Raw genomic sequence first — 23253 nt, forward strand, 5'->3', positions numbered from 1 at the left:
GAATACTCAATGACATTTGTTATCAATCATATCTTTTTACTTTTCACGTCTCTCTTTGCTTTTGTTTTTTCTGTTAAAGCTGAGATTCTGCATTTGTGGACGTGTTACCTATCCATTTGTTGACATAACATATACTGAAAGATTATGTGGTACAGAGGAAAGACATTAGAATCAAATATACCTAACTTTGAATTAATGATTTTGCCACTGAATAATTTTATAACCCAGAAAAGTTACTTAACCTCTTGAAACTTAGTTTCTTTAAATGTAAAATGTGGATAATACCTCCCTCATGGGGTTATTGGTGAGGATTAATTGAAGTAACATGTAAAGCACCTAACACAATGCCTGACACATCATAGGGCTCCATATGTATTAATTTCCTTCTTCCTCTCCTCCTCACTTTCCTTCAGAAATTTATTTGTTTTGGCATTGTGTTATTTCATTAGAGGCTTTACAGAGAAGAATCTTATCCCCAGCAACTTAGAATCTGTTTTGGATTACAAGTTAGGTAAGTGTTTCCCAAATCACAAGGCCTGTCACAAAATTATCAAACTCTTAAAAGTTTAATATACTTAATAGTAAGCCTACATGGTTCTTTTGGGAATTGTCCTTAATAATGGTGACACTTGGTATTTGTATAGCACTTTTCAAAATAAATGAATAATATATATTTTAAGTTTAATATAACAGTGGATATGAAGAACGGTTATTTTAGTTTTACAGATGATGTAACAGATGATAAGATATATGATACTGGGATTGTGTAAAAATCCCCAAATCAGGCTATACTAATAGGAAGCCAAACACTCTAAAAAGAGAATTTTATGAGTTAGGTGTACATGTTAATCTAAACGTATAGAGAGATACTCTTCATTGGAGCAGACAATGTTAAGCACGTTATAAATAATTTAAAATAAAGAGCTGCTACTGTTGTATGTCATAGTCATGCTCAGTTTGTGGTAAATCACAGTGATTGTTCCTCATTCTCACATTTGGGAATGCCAGTTAATGCTTTGTGGCACTGACAGTTGTTTTCACCAAGCTGCTAATAGGGAAATAAACAAAATAAGCACTACATATGTACCGTATGCCCATCTATACTCATGATAAATAATCTTCCCTTTTCTCCATTCCACGGTGTGGATTTCTGTTCCCTTCAAGGACGCCTTTTATCTCCATTTAACTTTATTTTTCTTGAATAAAAATGCTACTGGGGGACTCTGGAAGGATTGTGATTTTCCCCTGGGGATTTAAAAATAGCCCTATATGTAGGTCACTGTTTAAATCAAAATCATCATAGACCACTCATAAATCAGAACTATTGAATATAAGAGGGGAAAAAAAGTTTGAAAAGTCTTATTACATCTGTCTGAATATACAAGTACATAAAATAAGAATTTTAGTCAATGTGAACCTATCAGGTCTGGGGAAGAAGTCTTGGTTATCAAAGAGTTGGCATTCTAGGAATGATTGTATATTTCTTTCTCTCTCTTTTTTTAAGGTGACTTTATATTAACTTCTCTGTAAAATTTGAATCTCTCTTTAAAATCTTGAATTTAAGTCTTGAAAGCATTCTATTTTACTGGTCTTGACTAAGGGGTCATTCAAATTCAAGTATTAGAAACAGTTGGAAGATTTTTTAGGCACTACAGATTAATCTTGTTTCTGATCTGTGTTATGCTTAAATATCTGTACTAAAGGATGGTATATATAATCTAAAGCAATAGGTATTTACAAAGTAATTTGTATTTGGGTTTAAGAATGTTAATTTTATTTTAATTGCTAATAAGAAAAGAACATCATGACTTAGGGATAGGAAGAATGGGATCTGATAAGGAATGAGAGTTAATACATTTGGATTTGAGCTAGGTTTATCAAAACCTTTGGAGACAGTACCAGAAAAATTCTGTCTGGGTTATATTAATAAATTTGTGGGATTAGAAGGTAATTGGATGTATGTAGAGGATTATACCAATAGAATACCAATAAGCTCATGGTTCAGAATTTGTATTTGAAGTGGAAGATTAGTGAAAACCACTAATTAATTTTGAACACAAAGGAAATTGGGGATACTTAAAAGATGGGACTAGAAAGAGGCTTAAAAAAAGGTTATGGTTTTGAATGAGGTTATCAGGGTAAGAAAAAGGGATTTAGCAGTGGTATAAACAACAAAATAAATTTCTCTATAGATCTGTCATTTTCTTCTTAAAAAATATACTGTTTCAGAGTTAGCAGTGAGAGTCATCTGAAGTGTTTTTCCTTTGGTTATCTGCAAGCTTTTGTTTACTACTTTTTAAATGTTATTCTTGATGATAATGAAAAGAGGGAACTTATTTACAAACCAGTATCAAACAATTAGGAATTGACTTCTACATAAATGACATTTTCTTCTGTTTTTCACTAGTGCCGAAAACATTTGAAGAGTCGGCGATTGGTCAGTGCAAAACAGCTTGGTGTGGATAGAATTGTAGATTTTCAATTTGGAAGTGATGAAGCTGCTTATCACCTAATCATTGAGCTCTATGATAGGGTAAGTTAAATTTGGGGAATGAGATAAAGGATAATTGATCATTATATTGTTAATTATTTGTGTAATACTATTGTACTGTGAAACATGGGCAGGGAACGTTCTGCCCCTTCCCCTGCAGTCAACTGTACTGCAGCCCATCTGAAATTGATTTTTGTATGTGGTCTCAGGTAGTGGTCAGTTAAAATTTGCGTGATACCTACTTTAAAAAAATTTTTTTTAACTTTTGTTTTGAAATGATTATAGATTCACAGGAAGTTGCAAAGATAAGAGAGGTCAGTGTCCCTCAGTTGTTACATTTTACATAATATAGGACAGTATCAGAATCAGGAAATCGATATTGGTACAATGTATGCATCTAGTTCTGTGCATTTTACCACCTTTGTAAATATATAACCACTACTGCAGTCAAGATACAGAATTTTCCATTACCACAGAGATCTTCTTGGTGATACCTCTTTATGGTAATACCCACCCACCTCTCTTCCTCCCACCATCCCAACCTCCTGACAACTACCAATTATTCTGTTTCTATAATTTTGTCATTATGTTGGGTCTTCAATAAAGAAGTCAGTTTCAGAACCTTGCTGGAAAGGGTATATCAGATACTCTTAAACAGGAGTAGATAAACTACAGCGGGTGGCCCCGTGTTATAAAGCTTGTGAACTTAAGAATGTTTTTTATGTTTTAAAAGGGCTCTTAAAAAAAAAAAATGCAACTGAGACCATATGTGGTCACAAATGCTAAAGTGTTTACTGTCTTGCCTTTTACAGAGTTAGCTTTGTAAAAAAGTTTGCTGACCCCTGCTCTTATATAATAGACTCACATCATCTGAGCCAGTATTGCTTAGACAAATGCCAAAATGTATCAGGGGACCAAATTAGAATTATGAGACTTCCTTTAATCTAGAAGCAGGTGCTTTTATGAAAATAGAGTGCCAACCTGTGATCTAGGATGATTAGAATTAATCAGATAGGACTAAATAAACTGGAGAGAATCTAACTGTGGTTAATTTTTTTCAGAATATTGTTGGTATTATTTTTATGATGTGTGTTTTATGGTAGTGTATGATAAAGCCCTTTACCTTTCTCTTGATCTGTAGTAGTTTATACTTCTGCAAATTGAAGTGATATATTCTTTAAATGGTAATTTGCTCTCATTGATCCCTTAGAATTTAGGAACAAATGTCTTTTATGGACATTTTTTTTACTGCTAATGGCAATGTGTATATTTACATAGGTTTGATAAGAATTTGTCCTTCCTTTTACCAAGATATAATTAGGCAAATTGTGCAACTAAGGTCAAACCTGGGGTGTCATAGTTGAGAATAAGTCTCATTTAAGTAGGATAACAAGCTCATCATTAAGGAACAAAGGTTATATTGTATATGCAGAAGCAGTGTCCACAAAGCCCTCCTGAGAAACTGGTTTTGTACCTATTCTGTGGCGTGTAGGATCTTAGCCTATTGGTAGTAAGGAAGGGTAGGTTTGAGTAACTTTAAAGAGGAATTTACATACATTTATAGGTATACCACAGACACAATGAGTAGTGGTTTTTTTGTTTGGTTTGGTTTCATAGCTTTGAATTAGAAGCAAATACTAATTGTTAAATCTCTGGGATAACAAACTTTTTGAAATAAAATCCCAGATTTCTTATGAATTCTCCAGGCAGCAGTAATTATTATGGCTTTAGTAATTGCTTCATACCTTGTGGCTCTAGATTTGCTGACTATAAGGAGATTGTATATGTTAATTAACATTTCTTGCTGTACTTATATAAATAAATCAGGCCAAGATGCAGTGAGAGTAGCTTATGTGTATTTGTCATCAATAATTTTAGATGTTATGAGAGGGGACCGAAAAAAAGTATCCAAAATTTGAAAAGAGACAAAAAGGACACAATGTCATTTAGTATCCTGCTGAGTTCTGTCTAGCAGGCACTCCTGGGGATTATATTTTTCTTGAAGGATGTATATCTTTGATTTGCTATTTACTATTGATTAGGTTTTTTAAACAACTCTATAAAGGTAGATTTTAACTTGTAGGAAACTGATAGAAATACAAATAATTCTTGCCTCATAGCAATGAAAATAATTGCATCTAGTAGAGATTCAAATTATATCTGTCCAAAGAAAAGATATCCCCAAAGGTTGGTCTTATCTTACTGCCTTGAATTGGCAATCTTATATAGTCATTCTCTCAGTCACTCTAAATATTTCACTTATTTCATTTCTCTTACAACCAGTTTTACAATCTAGTTGGTTCTCTTATTAATTAAATTTTTTACAGTTACCAAAATAGTATATTGTCTTGTGTCAACCATTGTTTCTAGTGAAATCAGTGTCGGCTCTTTTGAAGGTAATCTGGCCTTCTAATCTGGATGCTTTAAAATTTTTTCGTGTTCAGTTTTCAGTTTTGCTGGGGTGTGCCTAGTTGAGTTTTTATTTGTAATTATCTTTTGGGGGTTCATAGCGCTTCTAGAACTGAGTTGATGTTTTTCATCAGTTTTGGGAAACTCAGCCATATTTTCTTTGACCTGTCTTCCAGGTCACTAATTTTATTGCTATCAGACAAGAATCATTTGGAGTCATTTGGAATTGCTTTGAGCGTCTGTTTTTTTGTTTTGTTTTGTTTTTAAGATTTTATTTATTTGACAGAGAGACAGCAAGAGAGGGAACACAAGCAGGGGGAGTGGGAGAGGGAGAACTAGGCTTCCTGTGGAGCAGGGAGCCTGATTCGGGCCTTGATCCCAGGACCCTGGGATCATGACCTGAGCTGAAGGCAGATGCTTAACGACTGAGCCATCCAGGCACCCCTTGAGTGTCTGTTTTTATTGTCTGTTGTTTCTTTTGACTTTAATTACATTGTCTTGTCTCCTCACATGTCTGGTTATTATATTGTGTGGCCGACATTGAGTAGGAAAAACAGTAGTTATATTGTGAGATCTGGAATGATGTTGTCTTCCTCTAGAGAAATAATTGCTTTTGACAAGTGGCTAAAGGCACAGATAATCCCAGATTACCTCGCTCCAGTCAAGGATTGAATTGATAGAAGCTGGGCCTGGAAAAGCTGGTATATTTGTAATTCATCTCATCCCCTGAGATGCAGCCTTTATGACCCCCTATTCAGAGCTGGACTTACAGGATATCCCTCTCTCCCCAACTCATCTTTCACTTGGACTCTGAACTCTGGTTTTATTCCCCTTAGTTGTCCTGTAAGTCTATCAGAATTTATGCTCAGCTTCTCAGCCTGTCATCAGCTGCTTCTTAACTGTTAGACAAATGATCCGAGGGGAAAATTAGCCCCAAGCGTGGGGCTAATTCTGAGTTTTCTGAGTTTTCTTCTCCTAGGTTTCAGTCCTGTAAATGTTTACTGTCTTGCTTGCATTTTTTATTTCTTAAAAGACAGGCTCTGTGTATTTTATCCATATAATGTGATGTGTATATCCCCTAGAGAAGGATTTGTTACTTAGAATTTTCAACTTACTTGATCACAGAGTTCTTTTTTTATGGAGGGGGGACCATATTAAGGAAGAGTTTGGGAAACCTTGATTTAAGGAAAAAACACTTCCAGGGAAGTAACTGCCTTACTGGAATCTGCCAGATGTTCTCAATAATTGCACATTTTGATTCAACAAACATTTATTAAGTACTTCTGTGTGCCAGGCTCTATGGCCAGGTGTTTTTCAAGTCACATATTCCTGAACCAGACACTATATGGACATTTTTCCAAGCTCCCAGCTTTCCTTCTCCAGTTAACTTTTATGTTAAATGCATGAATGCTTTGAAGTCAGAACTTTCAGGAGTAGGTATTACTCTTTGAACACCTAGTAACTTCTGGTTAATCAAGGTGAATGGTGGCCCCATCTACTAAAGCCACTTCCCCAACCTGAGTTTGGGGCTACTTTTCCAATCTTCTGTGACCAACTTATAAGTAGTTGCTAAGGCATTTGTGATTATCTATTTTAATTCTGTAACAACACCTGTCTTCACTGTCTATAATAAATTTGGAAGGCTGTATTTTTTAGGCAGTTTTATTTTCATTAAGTTTTCCCCCTTCTTCGCTTGAGTGACTGAGTCAGTTAATCGCTCGACTCTTAGTTTTGGCTCAGGTCAGGATCTCGAGGTTGTGGGATTGAGCCCTGTGTCCAGCTGTGCTCAGTGCAGAGTCTGCTTCAGATTCTCTCTACCTCTCTCTCTCACACTCCCGTGCAGTCTCTCCCTCAAATAAAGTCTTAAAAAAAAAAAGTTTCCCTCTTCTTTTTTATTGAAAAGATGTAACAATATTTTTAAAAGTCTTTTTAATATTTTCATTTTCCCATATATTTGCTTTCTACTTCCTAGAATACAGAATTTTTTTGTGTCTTGCTATTTTTTACTTAAGATTATAGACATTCTACTTTTTCAAGACATAGTCTTAATAAGTTAACAGCTTTTCAATAGTTTATGTTGATAAATCATAAATCAGCAATTTCCCTAATTTATACATTTAGGTTGTTGCCATTTTTTTTCTATTGTAAATAAACTTAAGTGAATATCTTTAAGCATGTAGCTTTTGGTTTTATTGAGTTATTACAGTAGGCTATATTACAAGTGTGGAATTACTCGGATAGAGTATAACTGTCTTTGTTCATTTTCCACATAACTATTGCTATCAAAAGACAAATAGCTCTTCACTTAGCTCTAAAATGTCTGTTCTGAATTGTTCTTAATAAACCACAGTATTTGTAGACCTGCCTCATGCAAGGGCAGCAGTTAGTTCAGCTGGTGGTCATCAGGGTGTTAATTGACTACAGGTTTCCCCTGCTATCCAAAAGTAGAGCCGTTCTTATGAAACCTTTTATAAGCTGAAATGGTGTAAAGCAAAGAAGCAGTTGCCATCAATTTATATGGAAAAATTTTTGAGCACTCCCAGACGCAAAAAATAACTTCTCTTAGGCTTTTCTGATACTTTAGGTCATATCTTACTAATGGGCACACAAAATAAGTAGAGATAAAGTACAGATTTTCACAGTTCAAAGCTATGATGGCTTGCTGCTGAGATGCTGAGTGTAGTTCCAGGGAATTGGCAGTGCCACCTTTCACTGCTTGAGGTATGTGCTGACTCTGTAACAGATCACTGCAAAACACACTGAGTGCTTTTTTTGTTTTTTGCCTTTTTTTCATAAAAGTGAAAATCCTTTGAAGATTTCTTTCAGTTAGTGAAAACAGGTACTAATGTAGGTCTTTTATAAGAAAGCGGTTTTGAAAACTGGGGGATAACTGTATTGTGCTTCCATTAGTGATTTCTGTAGAACCATCAGACAATGAGTTTAAAGTTGCTGTACATTCCTTCATTATGTTTCAAACTTGGGGTCCTTTATTTGCTCATCTTATTTCACATTCTGTGCTGTCCAAGTGCAAAGAGCAGTGTTTAGATGTGATTTAAATGTCTTTTGTTTGTAACTTCATTTCTGTAGCTTGATTAAGTTTTCAAGAGACTGCAATTTTTTCCTCACTTTTTAAGAAGTTTCAAGAATGATTTGGGAAAAGCAGTAAATTATATTTTATTCTATTACAGGGGAACATTGTTCTTACAGATTATGAGTACCTAATTTTGAATATCCTGAGATTTCGAACTGATGAGTCAGATGATGTTAAATTTGCTGTTCGTGAACGCTATCCAGTCGATCATGCTAGAGCTGCTGAGCCTTTGCTTACCTTGGAAAGGTAACATGTTTTGTTTATAAGCTCATTTCATAATGTATTAGGAGGTAAAATAGGTCAAAGGTCAGAATATGAATGAACTGTCACATAAGAAAATACTTTGTTTACTTGCATGCAATAACTAAATTTGGACTGCTCGAACTACATAAATGTGCATATAAGCAATTAAGCTTCATTTGCAAGTAGCAAATGTATGTCTTTTTAATCTAAGTTTGGTGTTACTTTAGATGTTTATGATTTCTTGGTAAAGTGAGGGGACTTACTAGCTATTCTGTGAGAAGGCAGATGTCTATCTTAGGCAGAGTGCAAATGGAAATGGTTTGGCCAAGAAAAGGGAGTACTGTGGGATAAGGTGCTGATTGTAATTATAAAATTATAATGATGAAATGTTTGCAAGAAAATGTAGTGCTCTTCTGGCTGAAAGGTTTTGCTGGCTAATAGCTATAGCAGAGGTTCTGAAAGTGTAACATGCATCACATTCACCTGGAGGACTTAATAAAACATAGATTGCTGCCCCTGCTTCTAGTGTCTGATTCAGTGGATCTGGGATCGGCCCAGGAATTTACATTTCTTTTTTTTTTTTTAAGATTTTATTTATTTATTTGAGAGAGAGACACACACAGTGAGAGAAGGAACACAAGCAGGGGGAGTGGGAGAGGGAGAAGCAGGCTTCCCGCTGAGCAGGGAGCCTGATGCGGGGCTCGATCCCAGGACCCTTAATCGATCCCAGGACACTGAGATCATGACCTGAGCCGAAGGCAGATGCTTAACAACTGAGCCACCGAGGCGCCCCCAGGAATTTACATTTCTTTCTTTCTTTTTTTTTTTTTAAAGATTTTATTTATTTGACAGAGAGAGACAGCGAGAGAGGGAGCACAAGCGGGGAGTGGGAAAGGGAGAAGCAGGCTTCCCGCGGAGCAGGGAGCCTGATGTGGGGCTGGATCCCAGGACCCTGAGATTATGACATGACCCGAAGGCAGTCACTTAACCAACTGAGCCACCCAGGCGCCCCAGGAATTTACATTTCTAACAAGTTCTCAGGTTATGTTGATGCTGCTGATCTGGGGACCAGAGTGGCCCACAGCATCGTTAAGAGTTCTTATTAAAGCCATTCCGGGTATTAAGATATATCACCAGGTTCTACAAACATTTACCTGTTATATAAAAACATCACTTTCCTGTCATGTATGAGCACATTGACAATAAGCAATATGACTTAGTTGAGAAAGTATTGATTTTTCTTAGGAAATTTGGTTTTGGGTCCCAGTCTGCTGCTCAGGAACCTACTACCCTTGGATAAATTATTTTTACAATCCATTTTCTTACCTACAAAGTGAACTAATTCCTCTTGTACTTTAGAGTACCGTGATAAATCAGGCAATTTGATGTGTATGAAAGTATTGTGAATATGAATATTGCTGTAAATATAAGATATTAAGAGGTGTGTCAATTTTGTTTTCACAGATTGACTGAAATAATAGCCAGTGCACCTAAGGGTGAATTATTGAAGAGAGTTCTTAACCCATTACTTCGTGAGTACTCCTAGATAGGGCAGTGAAATGTTTGTAAGAAAATGTAGTTTTCAGGATTCTCTTATGAAATTAGAAGGCATTAAAAAGTTATCTCTGCAACTTTCCAGTTGGAAAGTGTATAGCACACATAAAACTTTTAAGTTTGGATTTTTTATAAATTTACTCTGTTAACATGGTGTATTGCATTAACAGGTTTTTGGATGTTAAAACAATCTTTCATTCCTGATTTATGTCCTTTTTATGTGGCTCAATTCCATTAAATTTCTATAACTTATGCACTGACTTCAATTGTTTTATAGTCTCAAATATTTATAAGTACTTGAATTGTTATTTCTAATAACATTTCAAAAATAAGTAAACTAAAATAATAAAATCTAAGCAAAATAAGTAAATTGTTATTTTCACTGGCTACTGTTATTTAGATATTTATATTGGGATATAAATTTTGGATTATATTTTGAATGTTAAATTTTATGGGAAAATATTAAAAATGATACCCTCTGCTTTTATAGCCTATGGACCAGCTCTCATTGAACACTGTCTTATAGAAAATGGATTCTCTGGAAATGTCAAAGTGGATGAAAAATTTGAAAGCAAAGGTATGCCTGCATGCTACAAGATTTGTCCATTTTCATTTCCTTTTTTAAAAACTATGAAAATTAATTCTGGGAAAATAAAAATGAGCAGGTAGCTGTAAACTTAAAAACATTTAACCTTTGAATGTTCTATCCATTTGGTATTCCTGGCTTCCTACTCTGATGTGGCACTTTTACCTTTTTTTTTTTTTCCTTTTTAAGATTTTATTTATTTATTTGAGAGAGAGAGGGAGAGAAAGCACGAATAGGAAGAGAAGCAGAGGGAGAAGTAGGCTCCCCGCTGAGCAGGGAGCCCAATGCGGGGCTCAATCCCAGGGATCATGACCTGAGCCTAGGGCAGATGCTTAACTGACTGAGCCACCCAGGCTCCCCGCTTTTCTCCTTTTTAAAGATTTTATTTATTTGGGACAGAAGGAGAGAGAGAGCACAAGCTGGAGGCAGGGGTTGCAGAAGGAGAGGAAGAAGCAGACTCCCCGCTGAGCAGGGAGCCTGACAAGAGGCTTGATCCCAGGACCCCGGGATCATTACCTGAGCTGAAGGTGGATGCTTAATTGAGCCACCCAGGCACCCCTCTAATGTGGCACTTTATCACTAGTAACTCACAGTTCAGTCTCTACCTTATTACCTTTCAACTTTAGAATATTCTCTCTTCCTCTCCCTAAATATTTGAAGTGGTTACCAAACTTGATAGTCTCTGTTACAGGCTTGAAGGAGTTGAATTACTCACCTTCTGACTAGGAAGTTGGAGTGCTTTTAGAAATAGCAATTATTCGTGCATTTTAATTCTGTAAGAACTGTAATGTAGCTATAAAATGAATTAGGCTTTTGTAATTACTTAAAGGAACCTAACTAAATTGCCAGATTAGGATAATAAAAATTAGAGGAAATATAAGGGAAATGGAAGACTTGGTTTTGGACAAATTTATCTGCAGATTCTCATGTAAAATTTTTAAAAAGTCATTCTTCATGTTTGTATTTTGGGGTTATATATAATTTAAGCTTTAGGGATAGTAATTTTTATGCTGTAAATGTTTTTATGTTTAAAAATACAAGTTAAATGTTTTAATGAATGATTTCGTATTTAAAATACTAATTCAGTGCAATCCTGATCAAAATGGCAACAGGTGGTATTGTTTTTGCAACTCTAGTGTTTTGTTTCAAATCTGATACTCTTATGGAGTAAAAGCATGTGAAAATGTTCAGGAAAACTGGAAAATAATAGTAATGATGGAGAATAACCCTTTCATAGATATATTAAGAACCTAACAGGAAGTTTTTGAAGAAATACAAAATAAAGAATTCAGAAACAGGCCCAAATATATATGGAAATTTAGTATGTGAACAAAATTCCTTTACCATCATGAGGGGAAAAATGATTCAGTAAAAAGCTGTTGGGATCACAAACTGGCCAAAACATATTCTTAATTACATCTACTGATTACAAACATGAAATAACTGTATCTACTTTTCTTGAACATTTTTTACTATTGCATCAGCACTTTTCTGTTTTCTACATGGTTGTTTAATAGTTATTAATTGACACTTGATTTTTTCCATTTTTATTCTGTTAGATATTGAAAAAGTACTTGTTTGTCTGCAGCAAGCAGAAGACTATATGAAAACAACATCCAACTTCAGTGGAAAGGTAGCACCACATATACTTATTGTATATTGTTGTGGTTTTATTTATTTAGATTTTCAGAATTTAAAGTTCATTAAGGATCACTACATTTAAGTTTTTGTTGTAATTTGGAAATTCAACATCTATAATATGCTTATTCTAGGGTTTTTTGTTTTTTTAAATTGCTGTTGGGTTTATAATTTTTCTTCTGTTTCTTTTATAGAAAGTATTAGGTGAGGTCATTATTGTTATACCAGGAAAGTTGAGGGATTTGAAAGTATATCCTCTTACACTGATTTTTAGATAGAGAAGCATGTTTTAATTTACCAGCACTTTTAAAAAAATTGGTGATTTACATCACTCAATTTTTTATATTAAAAAAATTTTTTTAAATTTAAATTCAATTAACCAACATACAGAACATCATTAGTTTCAGATGTAGAGTTCAGTAATTCATCAGTTGTATATAACACCCAGTGCTCATCACACCACGTGCCTTTCTTAAAGCCCATGACCTGGTTACCTCATTCCCCCACCCACCTTCCCTCCAGCAACCCTCAGTTTCTTTCCCATAGTTAAGCTTCTCTCCTAGTTTGTCTCCCTCTCTGATTTCTACCCATAAAGTTATACTTCCAATAGGGAAGAAAAAGACATCCTCTGAATTATCTCATACCTTCTTTTTCTTCCCTATTGGAAGTATAACTTTATGACAGGTTCAGAAAAAGTTCTGAGTAATTATACCTAAATTCAGTGCAAATATACCTGCCCAGTTTTTTAAATGAATTAAAATTTCCTACCAACAAAGTGAATCTAAGATTTTTTTCTTCTGGAAGTAAAGTACTTTTGGTTGTTTTAAGTTGCAGAACATCTAAAAATGGAAAGAAAAAAGCATAGTGCACATGTATAATCCCACCACTTTATTAATTCACTAGTTTTCATTTTCTTCCTTATTTTTTTCTTGTCCATATGAAAAAAAACAGTATTATTTAATAATACTTAGCCTAGAAACATCATTTGAGAATTGGTACAATCAATAGACAAATGCAGATTATTTAAAACTGGAATAATTTTATAAGTTAATAAAATTTATATCAGAAATGGAAAGTAAATCTTTGTTAACTATGAAGAGAAAGAGTTTTAATACTGGATTTTTGTAGGGGTACATCATTCAGAAAAGAGAAATAAAACCAAGTTTGGAAGTCGATAAACCAACTGAAGACATATTCACGTAAGCATGTAGGCATGAGTCACTTTGCTTTCGATGTTTATTAATGTTCTTGAATGATATAATAAATATGTTTTGCAGGTATGAGGAATTTCATCCTTTCTTGTTTTCTCAACATTCACAATGTCCATATATAGAATTTGAATCATTTGACAAGGTGGGTTTTCCAATTCTGTTTTTTTGACCAGTTAGCATGATATGAGTTATTAAATTAATACCAACTTGCTTTGATTGATAAATTGAAAGTATTTTTGGTTTACAGTCACTGAATCTGGGCATTAAAGATCAGTGCAGTCACAAATAAAAACTATTGGAAATTTTTGTTGCCATTTTATTTCAAGATGAAGGACCAAAGATTTTAACTTAATTTGATTCTGTTTAGCTATATGATACATTTACTAGGAATCTGTTCAAGTTCTTTGAGTAGTGTTGTAAAACAAAATGGACTCTAAAATTCTATGTTTGTAAGTTGAAGTAGAGACCATGTTTTTTTTTTTTAAACTAGTTACTATCTTTTTTTTTTTTTTTTTTACTAAGGCTGTGGATGAATTTTTTTCCAAGATAGAAGGTCAGAAAATAGATTTAAAAGCTTTACAACAGGTATGGTATTGCTGAAAACATTTATATTAAACCAGCTAGCCTTAGTGTGTTTTTTGTGTGGATGATGCTTTTATAATAGGAATGGGCAGCCTTTCAGAAGTAGTATGGGAATGCCCTGATTCCTTAGTTTATTGATAAAGGTACAGGGGAGGTCTCATTGTTGGAAGGCATTCCCTCATTTGTTCCATCAGTATGTCAGATATTCTCCAAAACGGAAAATACAGTGGGAAGGTGAGGCTTGTTATTTATTCCCTAGTATAATTTGTGTTACTACAGCAACCCAAAGCTTCTCAAACTTTGCTATTAAGGAAATACTCTTCCGAGGAAATTTTTAAATAGGCCAAAAGAGAGGGAAATGTCCTTTCTCTACAAATAATCGTATTTGTTTATCATTAAACTGTTTTTTTCTAAGTGGGCTTTCCAACTCCACAGGAGAGTTTAATAAGCTCTGTTTCCCCAGCACATTTGACCATGTTTTTGGAGGATTGCTGCAGAACAGCTTTAGAAATTAGCCACGCTCTTGATTTGAAATTGATTTGATTTTTCAAAAATATTGATAAGTAAAGTCTTGAAATATGTGTGCAAAAATTTGGAATTATATGAATCCCTGTACCGTCCCCCTGTTATAAAAAATTAACAGCACAGGGGCACCTGGGTGGCTCAGTCGTTAAGCATCTGCCTTCGGCTCAGGTCATGATCCTGGGGTCCTGGGATCCAGCCCCACGTCAGGCTCCCTGCTCCAGTGGGAAGCCTGCTTCTCCCTCTCCCACTCCCCCTGCTTGTGTTCCCTCTCTCACTGTGTCTCTGTCAAATAAATAAAATCTTAAAAAAAAAAAAAAAAATTAGCACAATTTCAAAGCAGGTGGGTTGAATGAATTAGTGTGACTGCCACATGGTGGCAGCACCTGAACTAGTAAACATATTTCGTGGGCACATTGAATGGCATGTTTTTATGAGCATCAGAATATCCATGAATTATTTTAGTGATCACTGTGTTCTTTTAATAGTCACTGTTCTTTTTTTTTTAATTTTAAGATTTTTATCAGAGAGAGAGCATGAGAGCATAAGCAGGGGGAGGGGCAAAGGAAGAGGGAGAAGCAAACTCCCTGCTGAGAAGGGGCCCAATGTGGAACTCGATCCCAGGACCCTGAGATCATGACCTGAGCTGAAGGCAGATACTTAACCAACTGAGCCACCCAGGTGTCCCCTTTTACTAAAAATTTTTTTTCTTAAGACTTTATTTATTTATAGCCACCATTCTTAAAATTCACATTTTTTTAAACATTACATCCAGCATTCAAACATTCATTAATTAGTGATACTATTACTAGTGTTAGAAAATTTGCTCCAGATCAGTAACCTTGAAAGGTAAATGATATATGATAAAATGCTTTATAGAAGGTAAATTAACTACCATGAGCCTTTGTGGCATTAATTTAGAAAAAAGAGTACTTTGTAGAAATGATGATGAGAAAATTAAAAGCAGCAATAAAATAAAAAGAAGCTGTTTTGGGGGGCGCCTGGGTGGCTCAGTTGGTTAAGCGGCTGCCTTTGGCTCAGGTCATCATCCCGGGGTCCTGGTATCGAGCCCCGCATGGGGCTCCCTGCTCGGCGGGGACCCTGCTTCTCCCTCTCCCTCTGCCTGCCTCTCTGCCTACTTGTTCTCTCTTTGTATCTCTCTGCCAAATAAATAAATAAAATCTTTAAAAAAAAAAAAAGCTGTTTTGGTCATTTATGTTCGTTAAGAATGCATTTCCCCAAAACATTACTTTTATGTGATAAGAAGACAATGTCTTGAATTATGCCTTCTTGAATAATGCAAGGGCATTAGGGGCACATATTACATGCAATATAACCTATAATCAAAATACCTTCCTATATAGGGAATGGGAGGTAGGTAGTTGGGAGAGGTAGTTTGAGAGCATGAAACACTTTGGGGTAGGATAGACCTGGGAGGTGGAGTATGGGAACCTTAGCTAGCAAGGTGACAACATTGAGGGGGCTGAAGTGGAGGTGGGATAGTGAGTTTCAGGACGTAAGAGAGAAAAGGTGTAAGAGGCATGAGAAATTTAAGTTTTTAAAAATCTGTTTTGTCTACAAAAGGAAAAACAAGCATTGAAAAAATTAGATAACGTCCGAAAGGATCATGAAAACCGATTAGAAGCTCTTCAACAGGCTCAGGTATTATGTTTAGCTTTTTCAGATTTCAAAAATGGTAACTTTAAATGTAACACTGTGTGTTAACTAAGTGGAATTAAAATAAAAACTGAAAAAATGGTAACTTTAACTGGCATTATAGTAAACATTTTTGTTTATTTCTTAAGGAAATAGACAAACTTAAAGGAGAGCTCATAGAAATGAACCTACAAATAGTTGACAGAGCCATTCAGGTTGTTCGAAGTGCTTTAGCCAACCAGATAGATTGGACGGAAATCGGGTTAATTGTGAAAGAAGCCCAAGCTCAAGGAGACCCTGTTGCAAATGCAATTAAAGAATTAAAACTACAAACAAATCATGTTACAATGCTACTAAGGTAAGTTTGATTCTTAGTTAAGCAGTTCATAATTGTTTTTATTTTGCTGTTTAATTGTTCACTATTCATTTAAAATTTTTTGTCTTTTATTTGGAAATTTATCCTCAAAGATACAGGAAAAAACAATTTACATTAAGATAATGCAGCTATTTAATTTTTTAAAAGATTTTATTTAGAGAGCGAGAGAGTGCAAGCGTGTGCATGAGTGCCCTTGGGGTGGGGGGGAGGAGGAGAGAGACTGAAGCAGCCTCCGCGCTGAGCTTGGAGCCCATCATGGGGCTCAATCTCATGACCCTGAGATCACGCCTGAGGCAAAACCAAGAGTTAGACACTTAACCAACTGTGCCACTCAGGTGCCCCCCAAAAATGCAGCTATTTAAATATTGTAAACAGTCTATGTCGTTGAGGAAAAAAATTGAAAAAAAAAAGTGATGTCATTGACATTAGTGAAATACTATTGAATATTTTTAATAGAAATCCATACTTGTTATCAGAGGAGGAAGATGACGATATTGATGGTGACATCAGTGTTGAAAAAAATGAAACCGAACCACCAAAAGGAAAAAAAAAAAAGCAAAAGAATAAACAGCTGCAGAAGCCTCAGAAAAATAGGCCATTACTTGTTGATGTTGATCTCAGCTTGTCAGCATATGCCAATGCCAAAAAGTAAGTGTTAAATTTAAGTATGAATTGTAGGTAAAATATCTGCAATAAATCAGGGTATTAAGGATAATATATGTATATGTATATTATGTATGTATGTGCTTTTGGGTGGAAACACTTAAATCTCATTTTGTGCATTATACAACTTTGTTTTCATAGAAAACATAAAACAAAGTTGCATAATGCACAAAACTTGTTCTGTATGATTTGAGAATCTAAGATAAAACAAATAGAAAGCTGAAGAATAAAGATTTGACTTAAACTTAAGAGAAATATATTTTTCTAGATACTATGATCACAAGAGGTATGCTGCTAAGAAAACACAAAAGACTGTTGAAGCTGCTGAAAAGGTACTTAATATCTCTTAGAGTGAACATTAATTGTTTTTCTCTGCTTTAACTTAATGGCCTTAATTATTTCTTCTGTTTAAATGTGGTTTTCTAATTCAGAAATATCTTTCAGGTTTAATTTTGCTTTAGATATGTGTATTTCCGGTATTTATTTCTTCCCCGAGCTTCCTTCCCAGTCTTCCCTGTCTTGGTAAATAGTGCCTTCTTTTTTCCCTTTAGTTAGGTTAAAAACGTTGGACTCATCCTAGACCCTTTGCTCATAAACCGTATCCATTCTCTCATCAGCATATCCTTGTAGCTTTTCCTATAGGGTGTAACCAGAATCTGGCCACTACTCATTAGTCCAGGCCCTCATCATCTCTGTTCACATGGACTGTAACAGCCTCTTCCTGGGTCTCTCTTCTTCTACCCTTTCCCCCCTTCAGTCTGTTCTTCATGTAGCATCCATAGTGATCTTTTAAAACAAAAAATGAAGTTATTTCTCTCTGTTCAAAATCCAGTTGCTTCCCATCTTAAGACAGTTTAGGGGCGCCTGGGTGGTGCAGTCCATTAAACGTTGGACTCTTGTTTTTGGTTCAGGTCATGCTCTCAGGGTCGTGAAATCGAACCCTCTGTTGGGCTCCATGCTCAGCCTGGAGTCTGCTTGGGTTTCTTTCTCCCTCTCCTTCTGCTCCCCACCGCATCTCCCCCCGCCCCTTGCCCACTCTTTCTCTCTCAAATAAATTAAAACAAAACCAAGGGCCGCCTGGGTGGCTTAGTCATTAAGCGTCTGCCTTCGGCTCAGGTCATGATCCCAGGGTCCTGGGATCGAGTCCCGCATCAGGCTCCCTGCTCGGCAGGAGGCCTGCTTCTTCCTCTCCCACTCCCCCTGCTTGTGTTCCCTCTCTCGCTGTGTCTCTCTCTGTCAAATAAATAAATAAAATCTTTAAAAACAACAAAAAAAACACACAAAACCAAGACAGTTCAAAGCCCTTCTCTTGCCCTGTAAGGCCCTACATGATTGCTCCCCTACCATCTAATCACCTGCACTCCTCTTGTTAACATTGTTTCCAGCTACACTGGGATCTTAGCTGTTCCTGCAACAGTGACTGATGCTGCCTTCTCAGGGCATTTGTGCTTGCTGCTCTTTCTGATGAGAATGTTCTTCCCTCAAAATTTCCATGGTTTGATCCCTCCATTCATTGGCATATCTACTAAATGAGGCTCTATCAGAGAGTCCTTTCTTGACCACTCTTACTAAAAATAGTACTGCCCTCAATCACTCCCTCTTTGCTTTATTTTTTTCTTAAAAAACACCCTTCCCAACATATGTTTATCTGTCTTCCCGCTAGAAAGTAGATTGTATGAAAGTAGGATCTTTGTTCATTACTTTGTCCCAGTCCCTAGAATATTGCCTAGAACATAGTAACATTAATATCTGTTAAATGAGTGGCCTTCATGACTTGGCCCTCTGTCTGCCTCTTCAGCCTCATTTCTTGACATTTTATCTTGTGATCACTGCTTTGTGGTCAAGCTGGCCTTTTCTTTTTGCTTACAGTGATCTTCTTCGTATTTTTGCCTTGATAACTCTATTAACCCTTCAGGCTTCAGCCCAAATGCCATTTCCTCAGAAATACCTTCTTTGACCATAAGCAGTTATAAATTGGGTTCCCTTGTTATACTCTCATAGCATCCCTAGAAGCACTTAACATACATTTATTTGAATAATTATGTGTTTTATATTCGTATCTTCTTCTAGACCCCCTGGTGGGGTTGAGGTGAGAACTTTGTCTTGTTCACTTGTGTGTCTCAGCATCTAGTGCAGAACCTATTATATGGTATGTACTCAGTATCTGGTAAACAAATGATACTTTTTGTTATTTGTGGGTCTTGAGCAAATACTTGTACGTGGTAAATCCTTGACTTAAATCATTTTAATATTCAAGGCAAAAATCTTTTCTTCATTTCTTTCGTGTGGGTATGGGGTGTGTGTGTAAATAGTGCCATCTTGTGACATTTAAAATAATTTCTTGCCCTATCATTTACTTAGTGTTACTTTATATTTTATTTTTTTTTTTTTTGAGAGAAAGAAAGAAAACGCGTATGCTCCCGTGCATGTGGGGGATGGGGGGAAGAGGGGCAGAGAGAGAGGGTGAGAGAATCAAGCAGGCTCCATGCTCAGTACCGAGCCCAATGCTGGACTTGATCTCATGACCTTGAGAACATGACCTGAGCTGAAATCAAGAGTTGGATGCTTAACCAGCTGAGCCACCCAGGCACCCCTTACTTGGTGTTACTAAAATATGTTCTTAACAAATTATTTAAAAAGTCTCTTCTTATAAATAGGCATTTAAATCAGCAGAAAAGAAAACAAAGCAAACCTTAAAAGAAGTCCAAACAGTTACCTCTATTCAGAAAGCAAGAAAAGTATATTGGTAAGTGTTCTACCTTTTAAAAATAGTTTTTTGTTTTTGTTAAAATTATACATGCACATTGTTTAGAAAATCAAGCAGTTCTACAAAACTGCAAAAACCAGTACCCCTGGAATATTTTATCCCTACTCTGTTACCTCCTCTCCATAGAAACTATTTTTAGCTCTTTTAGCTGATTACTTTTTCTCTTTTTCTCTTAGTAATATCCTTATATTGCTGCTTCTTAATTTTTCTGTTTTATACTCTATTAATGACTTCCCACTGTCTAAGATGAAGAACTTATTCTTTCCTCCTGTGCTCCATTACACACATATACACTCAGCCTCCCAGTAAAGGTATAGCATAATTTGCCACGGTTGATATTCAGCATTAATATTACATTAATATTTTAATTGTAGTCACAGCTGAGTCATATAACATTATGTTTCTTTTTCTTCCCTGCTCAGCTTTTTGTCTTCCCTGAAGGTAATAATTGTCGTTTCATTCACACCTTCCTCTTTCAAGTGTGTTCAGACACATTGGAATTCTATCAGTATCATCTTGCAGAAGTCTCTCCTGAGCTTTTTGATTTGACCTACTTTGTTTTAGATCAGTTACTCTTAACATCTTAAGATCTTCTTTTATTCTTATCCTGAAAATTCTCTTTTCCCCTCTCTGTTGGATTCTCGGTCCTGGATCTCATACTTCCTTTTTCTTGGTTGATGGAATATGTGCCCTAGAGGCTGCAGGAGAAGGGGTGTATAAGATGTAAAGTTTTTGAGGTCTTCAAAATATTAAAAAATTATTTTTACCCTTATGCCTAATTGTGTGACTGGCTATAGATTCTAGTTTGAAAATGTTTTCTTCAGACTTTTAAAGTCATTGTTCATTGTGTTAACTTTCAGATTTGATCTTCAAAAGTCTGATGTCATTTTGATAGTTATATTTTATTGAAAATTTGTTTTTGCCTTTCTGTAAACTTGTAGATCTTTTTTCTCTCAGTTTTCCAAAATTTCACAATGATGTAGGTTGGTGAAGATGTTTTAATCTATTATGCTGGATACTCTGTGAGTCATTTTAATTTAGAAACTTTCAGTTCTGAGAAATTTTCTTGAAATATTTCTTAGCACTCTGTGGATTGCGTTTTTTGGTTTGTTTTCTTTTTTTTTCTTTCCTTCTGGAAGTCTTATTTATTAAATATGGGACTCCTTGGATGGTCCTCCAATTTTCTTGCATTTTCTGTTTTTCAACTCTATCTTTTTGTTCTATATTCTGAGAGATTTCTTTATCTTTCAATTCCCCCTGAATTTTTAAATGTTTTATTCCTTCCTATCATGTTTTTATTTTATTTTATTTATTTTTTTTTTTTTAAAGATTTTCTTTATTTATTCATGAGAGACAGAGGGAGAGAGAGAGAGAGAAGCAGGCTCCCAAGGAGCAGGAAGCCCGATGCAGGACTCGATCCCAGGACCCTGGGATCATGACCTGAGCCGAAGGCAGATGTTTAACCATCTGAGCCACCCAGGCGCCCTATCATGTTTTTATTTTAATCTATTTTTGTTTTTTGTTACTTTTATTTTGTTTATTTATTTTTAAAAATTTTATTTATTAGAGAGAGAATGAGAGATAGAGAGCACGAGAGGGAAGAGGGTCAGAGGGAGAAGCAGACTCTCTGCTGAGCAGGGAGCCCGATGTGGGACTCGATCCTGGGACTCCAGGATCATGACCTGAGCCGAAGGTAGTCGCTTAACCAACTGAGCCACCCAGGCGCCCTTTTTGTTACTTTTTAAAAACTTCCTGCTTCACTTTCTTTATACTGAGAATAATTTTGATGTATTAATTTTATTTAAAAGTACTCTTTTATTGCAGGTCTTCTCTAAGATTTTTGGTTTTGGTTTTTTTTTTTTTATTATTTGTTGGGTTTGTCTTCAGCTTTTGTTAAAGACTTATTAATGTCTGGTAATCCCAAATTGTCTGTTCACATTATTGTCTGTTCACACTTTATAGTAGAGTATTAAAATGCTGATTGGAAGTTCTCTCTGGGTCGTTGGGCTTATGAGATGATGTATGTGGGCCATGTTGTGTGGAACTCTAAATGTCTTTAGCTTTTTGACTCTTAAGCTGGTCTCATTTTTCAGGAAAGATTTGTTTCCCCCTGCTTGGAAAGTGAAAACCTGGCTGTCATAATTTTGGAAGCCCGGTGGGAATAGATTGGGGAGACTTAGTATCCAGTAATTCATACATTTACTTAATTGCTCTATTTTACATATGTTACCTCTAGTTAGAACTGTGCCACTTTTCCCCTGATTCAGAGATACTCTTTGTAAACTTCCTAGAGAATTAACTTCTGGCCTTCTGTTAGGATGTGGAAGGGGAAGATTACTACCATGTTCAGAGCTGGAAAGAAGATCTAGGGAAGTAACTGCTTCTTGAGCAGATTTTTGGCCAGTTCTCCCGTTTTTAACCCCATCTTAAACCCTATTTCTAGCAGTACTTTGTACTGCTATTTTAAGCTTTTTATGGGTTACACAGAGTATATGGATTTGTTTCTTGGCTTTTTCCATTGTCAGCCTTGATTTCAGCTTCTTTTTTTTTTATGTTAGTCACCATACATTACATCATTAGTTTTTGATATAGTGTTCCATGATTCATTGTTTGCATATAACATCCAGTGCTCCATGTAATAGGTGCCCTCCTTAATACCCATCACCGGGCTAACCCATCCCCCCATCCCCCTCCCCTCTAAAACCCTCAGTTTGTTTCTCGGAGTCCATAGTCTCTCATGGTTCGTCTCCCACTCCGATTTCCCCCCCTTCATTTTTCCCTTCCTTCTCTTAATGTCCTCCATGCCATTCCTTATGTTCCACAAATAAGTGAAACCATATGATAATTGACTTTCTCTGCTTGACTAATTTCACTTATAATCTCCTCCAGTCCCATCCATGTTGATGCAAATGTTGGGTGTTCACCCTTTCTGATGGCTGAGTAATATTCCATTGTATATATGGACCACATCTTCTTTATCCACTTGTCTGTTTAAGGGCATCTCGGTTCTTTCCACAGTTCGGCTATTGTGGACATTGCTGCTACGAACATTGGGGTACATAAGGCCCTTCTTTTCACCACACCTGTGTCTTTGGGGTAAATACCCAGTAGTGCAATTGCTGGGTCATAGGGTAGCTCTATTTTTAATTTTTTGAGGCACCTCCACACTGTTTTCCAAAGTGGCTGTACCAACTTGCCTTCCCACCAACAGTTCAAGAGGGTTCCCCTTTCTCCACATCCTCGCCAACACTTGTTGTTTCCTGTCTTGTTAATTTTTGCCATTCTAACTGGTGTAAGGTGGCATCTCAGTGTGGTTTTGATTGAATTTCTCTGATGGCTAATGATGATGAACATTTTTTCAAGTGTCTGTTAGCCATTTGTATGTCTTTTTAGAAGTGTCTGTGCCCATTTTTTGACTTGATTATGGTGTTGAGTTTGAGAAATTCTTTATAGATCTTGGATAT

At 35.8% G+C, this 23253-nt stretch overlaps 1 protein-coding gene across 4 annotated transcripts in view; it reads left to right on the top strand.

The window, feature by feature from the left end:
• The window catches only part of NEMF (nuclear export mediator factor), a 58307-nt gene that overhangs the window by 1715 nt on the left and 33339 nt on the right, over nt 1–23253 (top strand). For 3 of the 4 annotated variants that reach the window (XR_003609813.2, XM_028106128.2, XM_028106199.2), the window contains exons 4-16: nt 2408–2533; nt 8089–8237; nt 9699–9766; nt 10279–10365; nt 11934–12007; nt 13141–13211; nt 13290–13365; nt 13746–13808; nt 15912–15989; nt 16133–16341; nt 16816–17007; nt 17291–17354; nt 19680–19768. Coding sequence is in view for 3 of the 4 variants with exons in the window: in XM_028106128.2 (XP_027961929.1) it covers nt 2408–2533; nt 8089–8237; nt 9699–9766; nt 10279–10365; nt 11934–12007; nt 13141–13211; nt 13290–13365; nt 13746–13808; nt 15912–15989; nt 16133–16341; nt 16816–17007; nt 17291–17354; nt 19680–19768 (1346 nt within the window). In the remaining variant the exon portion in view is untranslated. The remainder of the gene's footprint in view (nt 1–2407; nt 2534–8088; nt 8238–9698; nt 9767–10278; nt 10366–11933; nt 12008–13140; nt 13212–13289; nt 13366–13745; nt 13809–15911; nt 15990–16132; nt 16342–16815; nt 17008–17290; nt 17355–19679; nt 19769–23253) is intronic. The other variant, XM_028106253.2, reaches the window with a different exon arrangement.

The sequence above is a fragment of the Eumetopias jubatus genome, unplaced genomic scaffold, assembly GCF_037043125.1.
Source record: "Eumetopias jubatus isolate StellerSeaLion01/CBP00866 unplaced genomic scaffold, mEumJub1_p1.0 scaffold_7, whole genome shotgun sequence".
NCBI classification, from domain to species: Eukaryota; Metazoa; Chordata; class Mammalia; order Carnivora; family Otariidae; genus Eumetopias; species Eumetopias jubatus.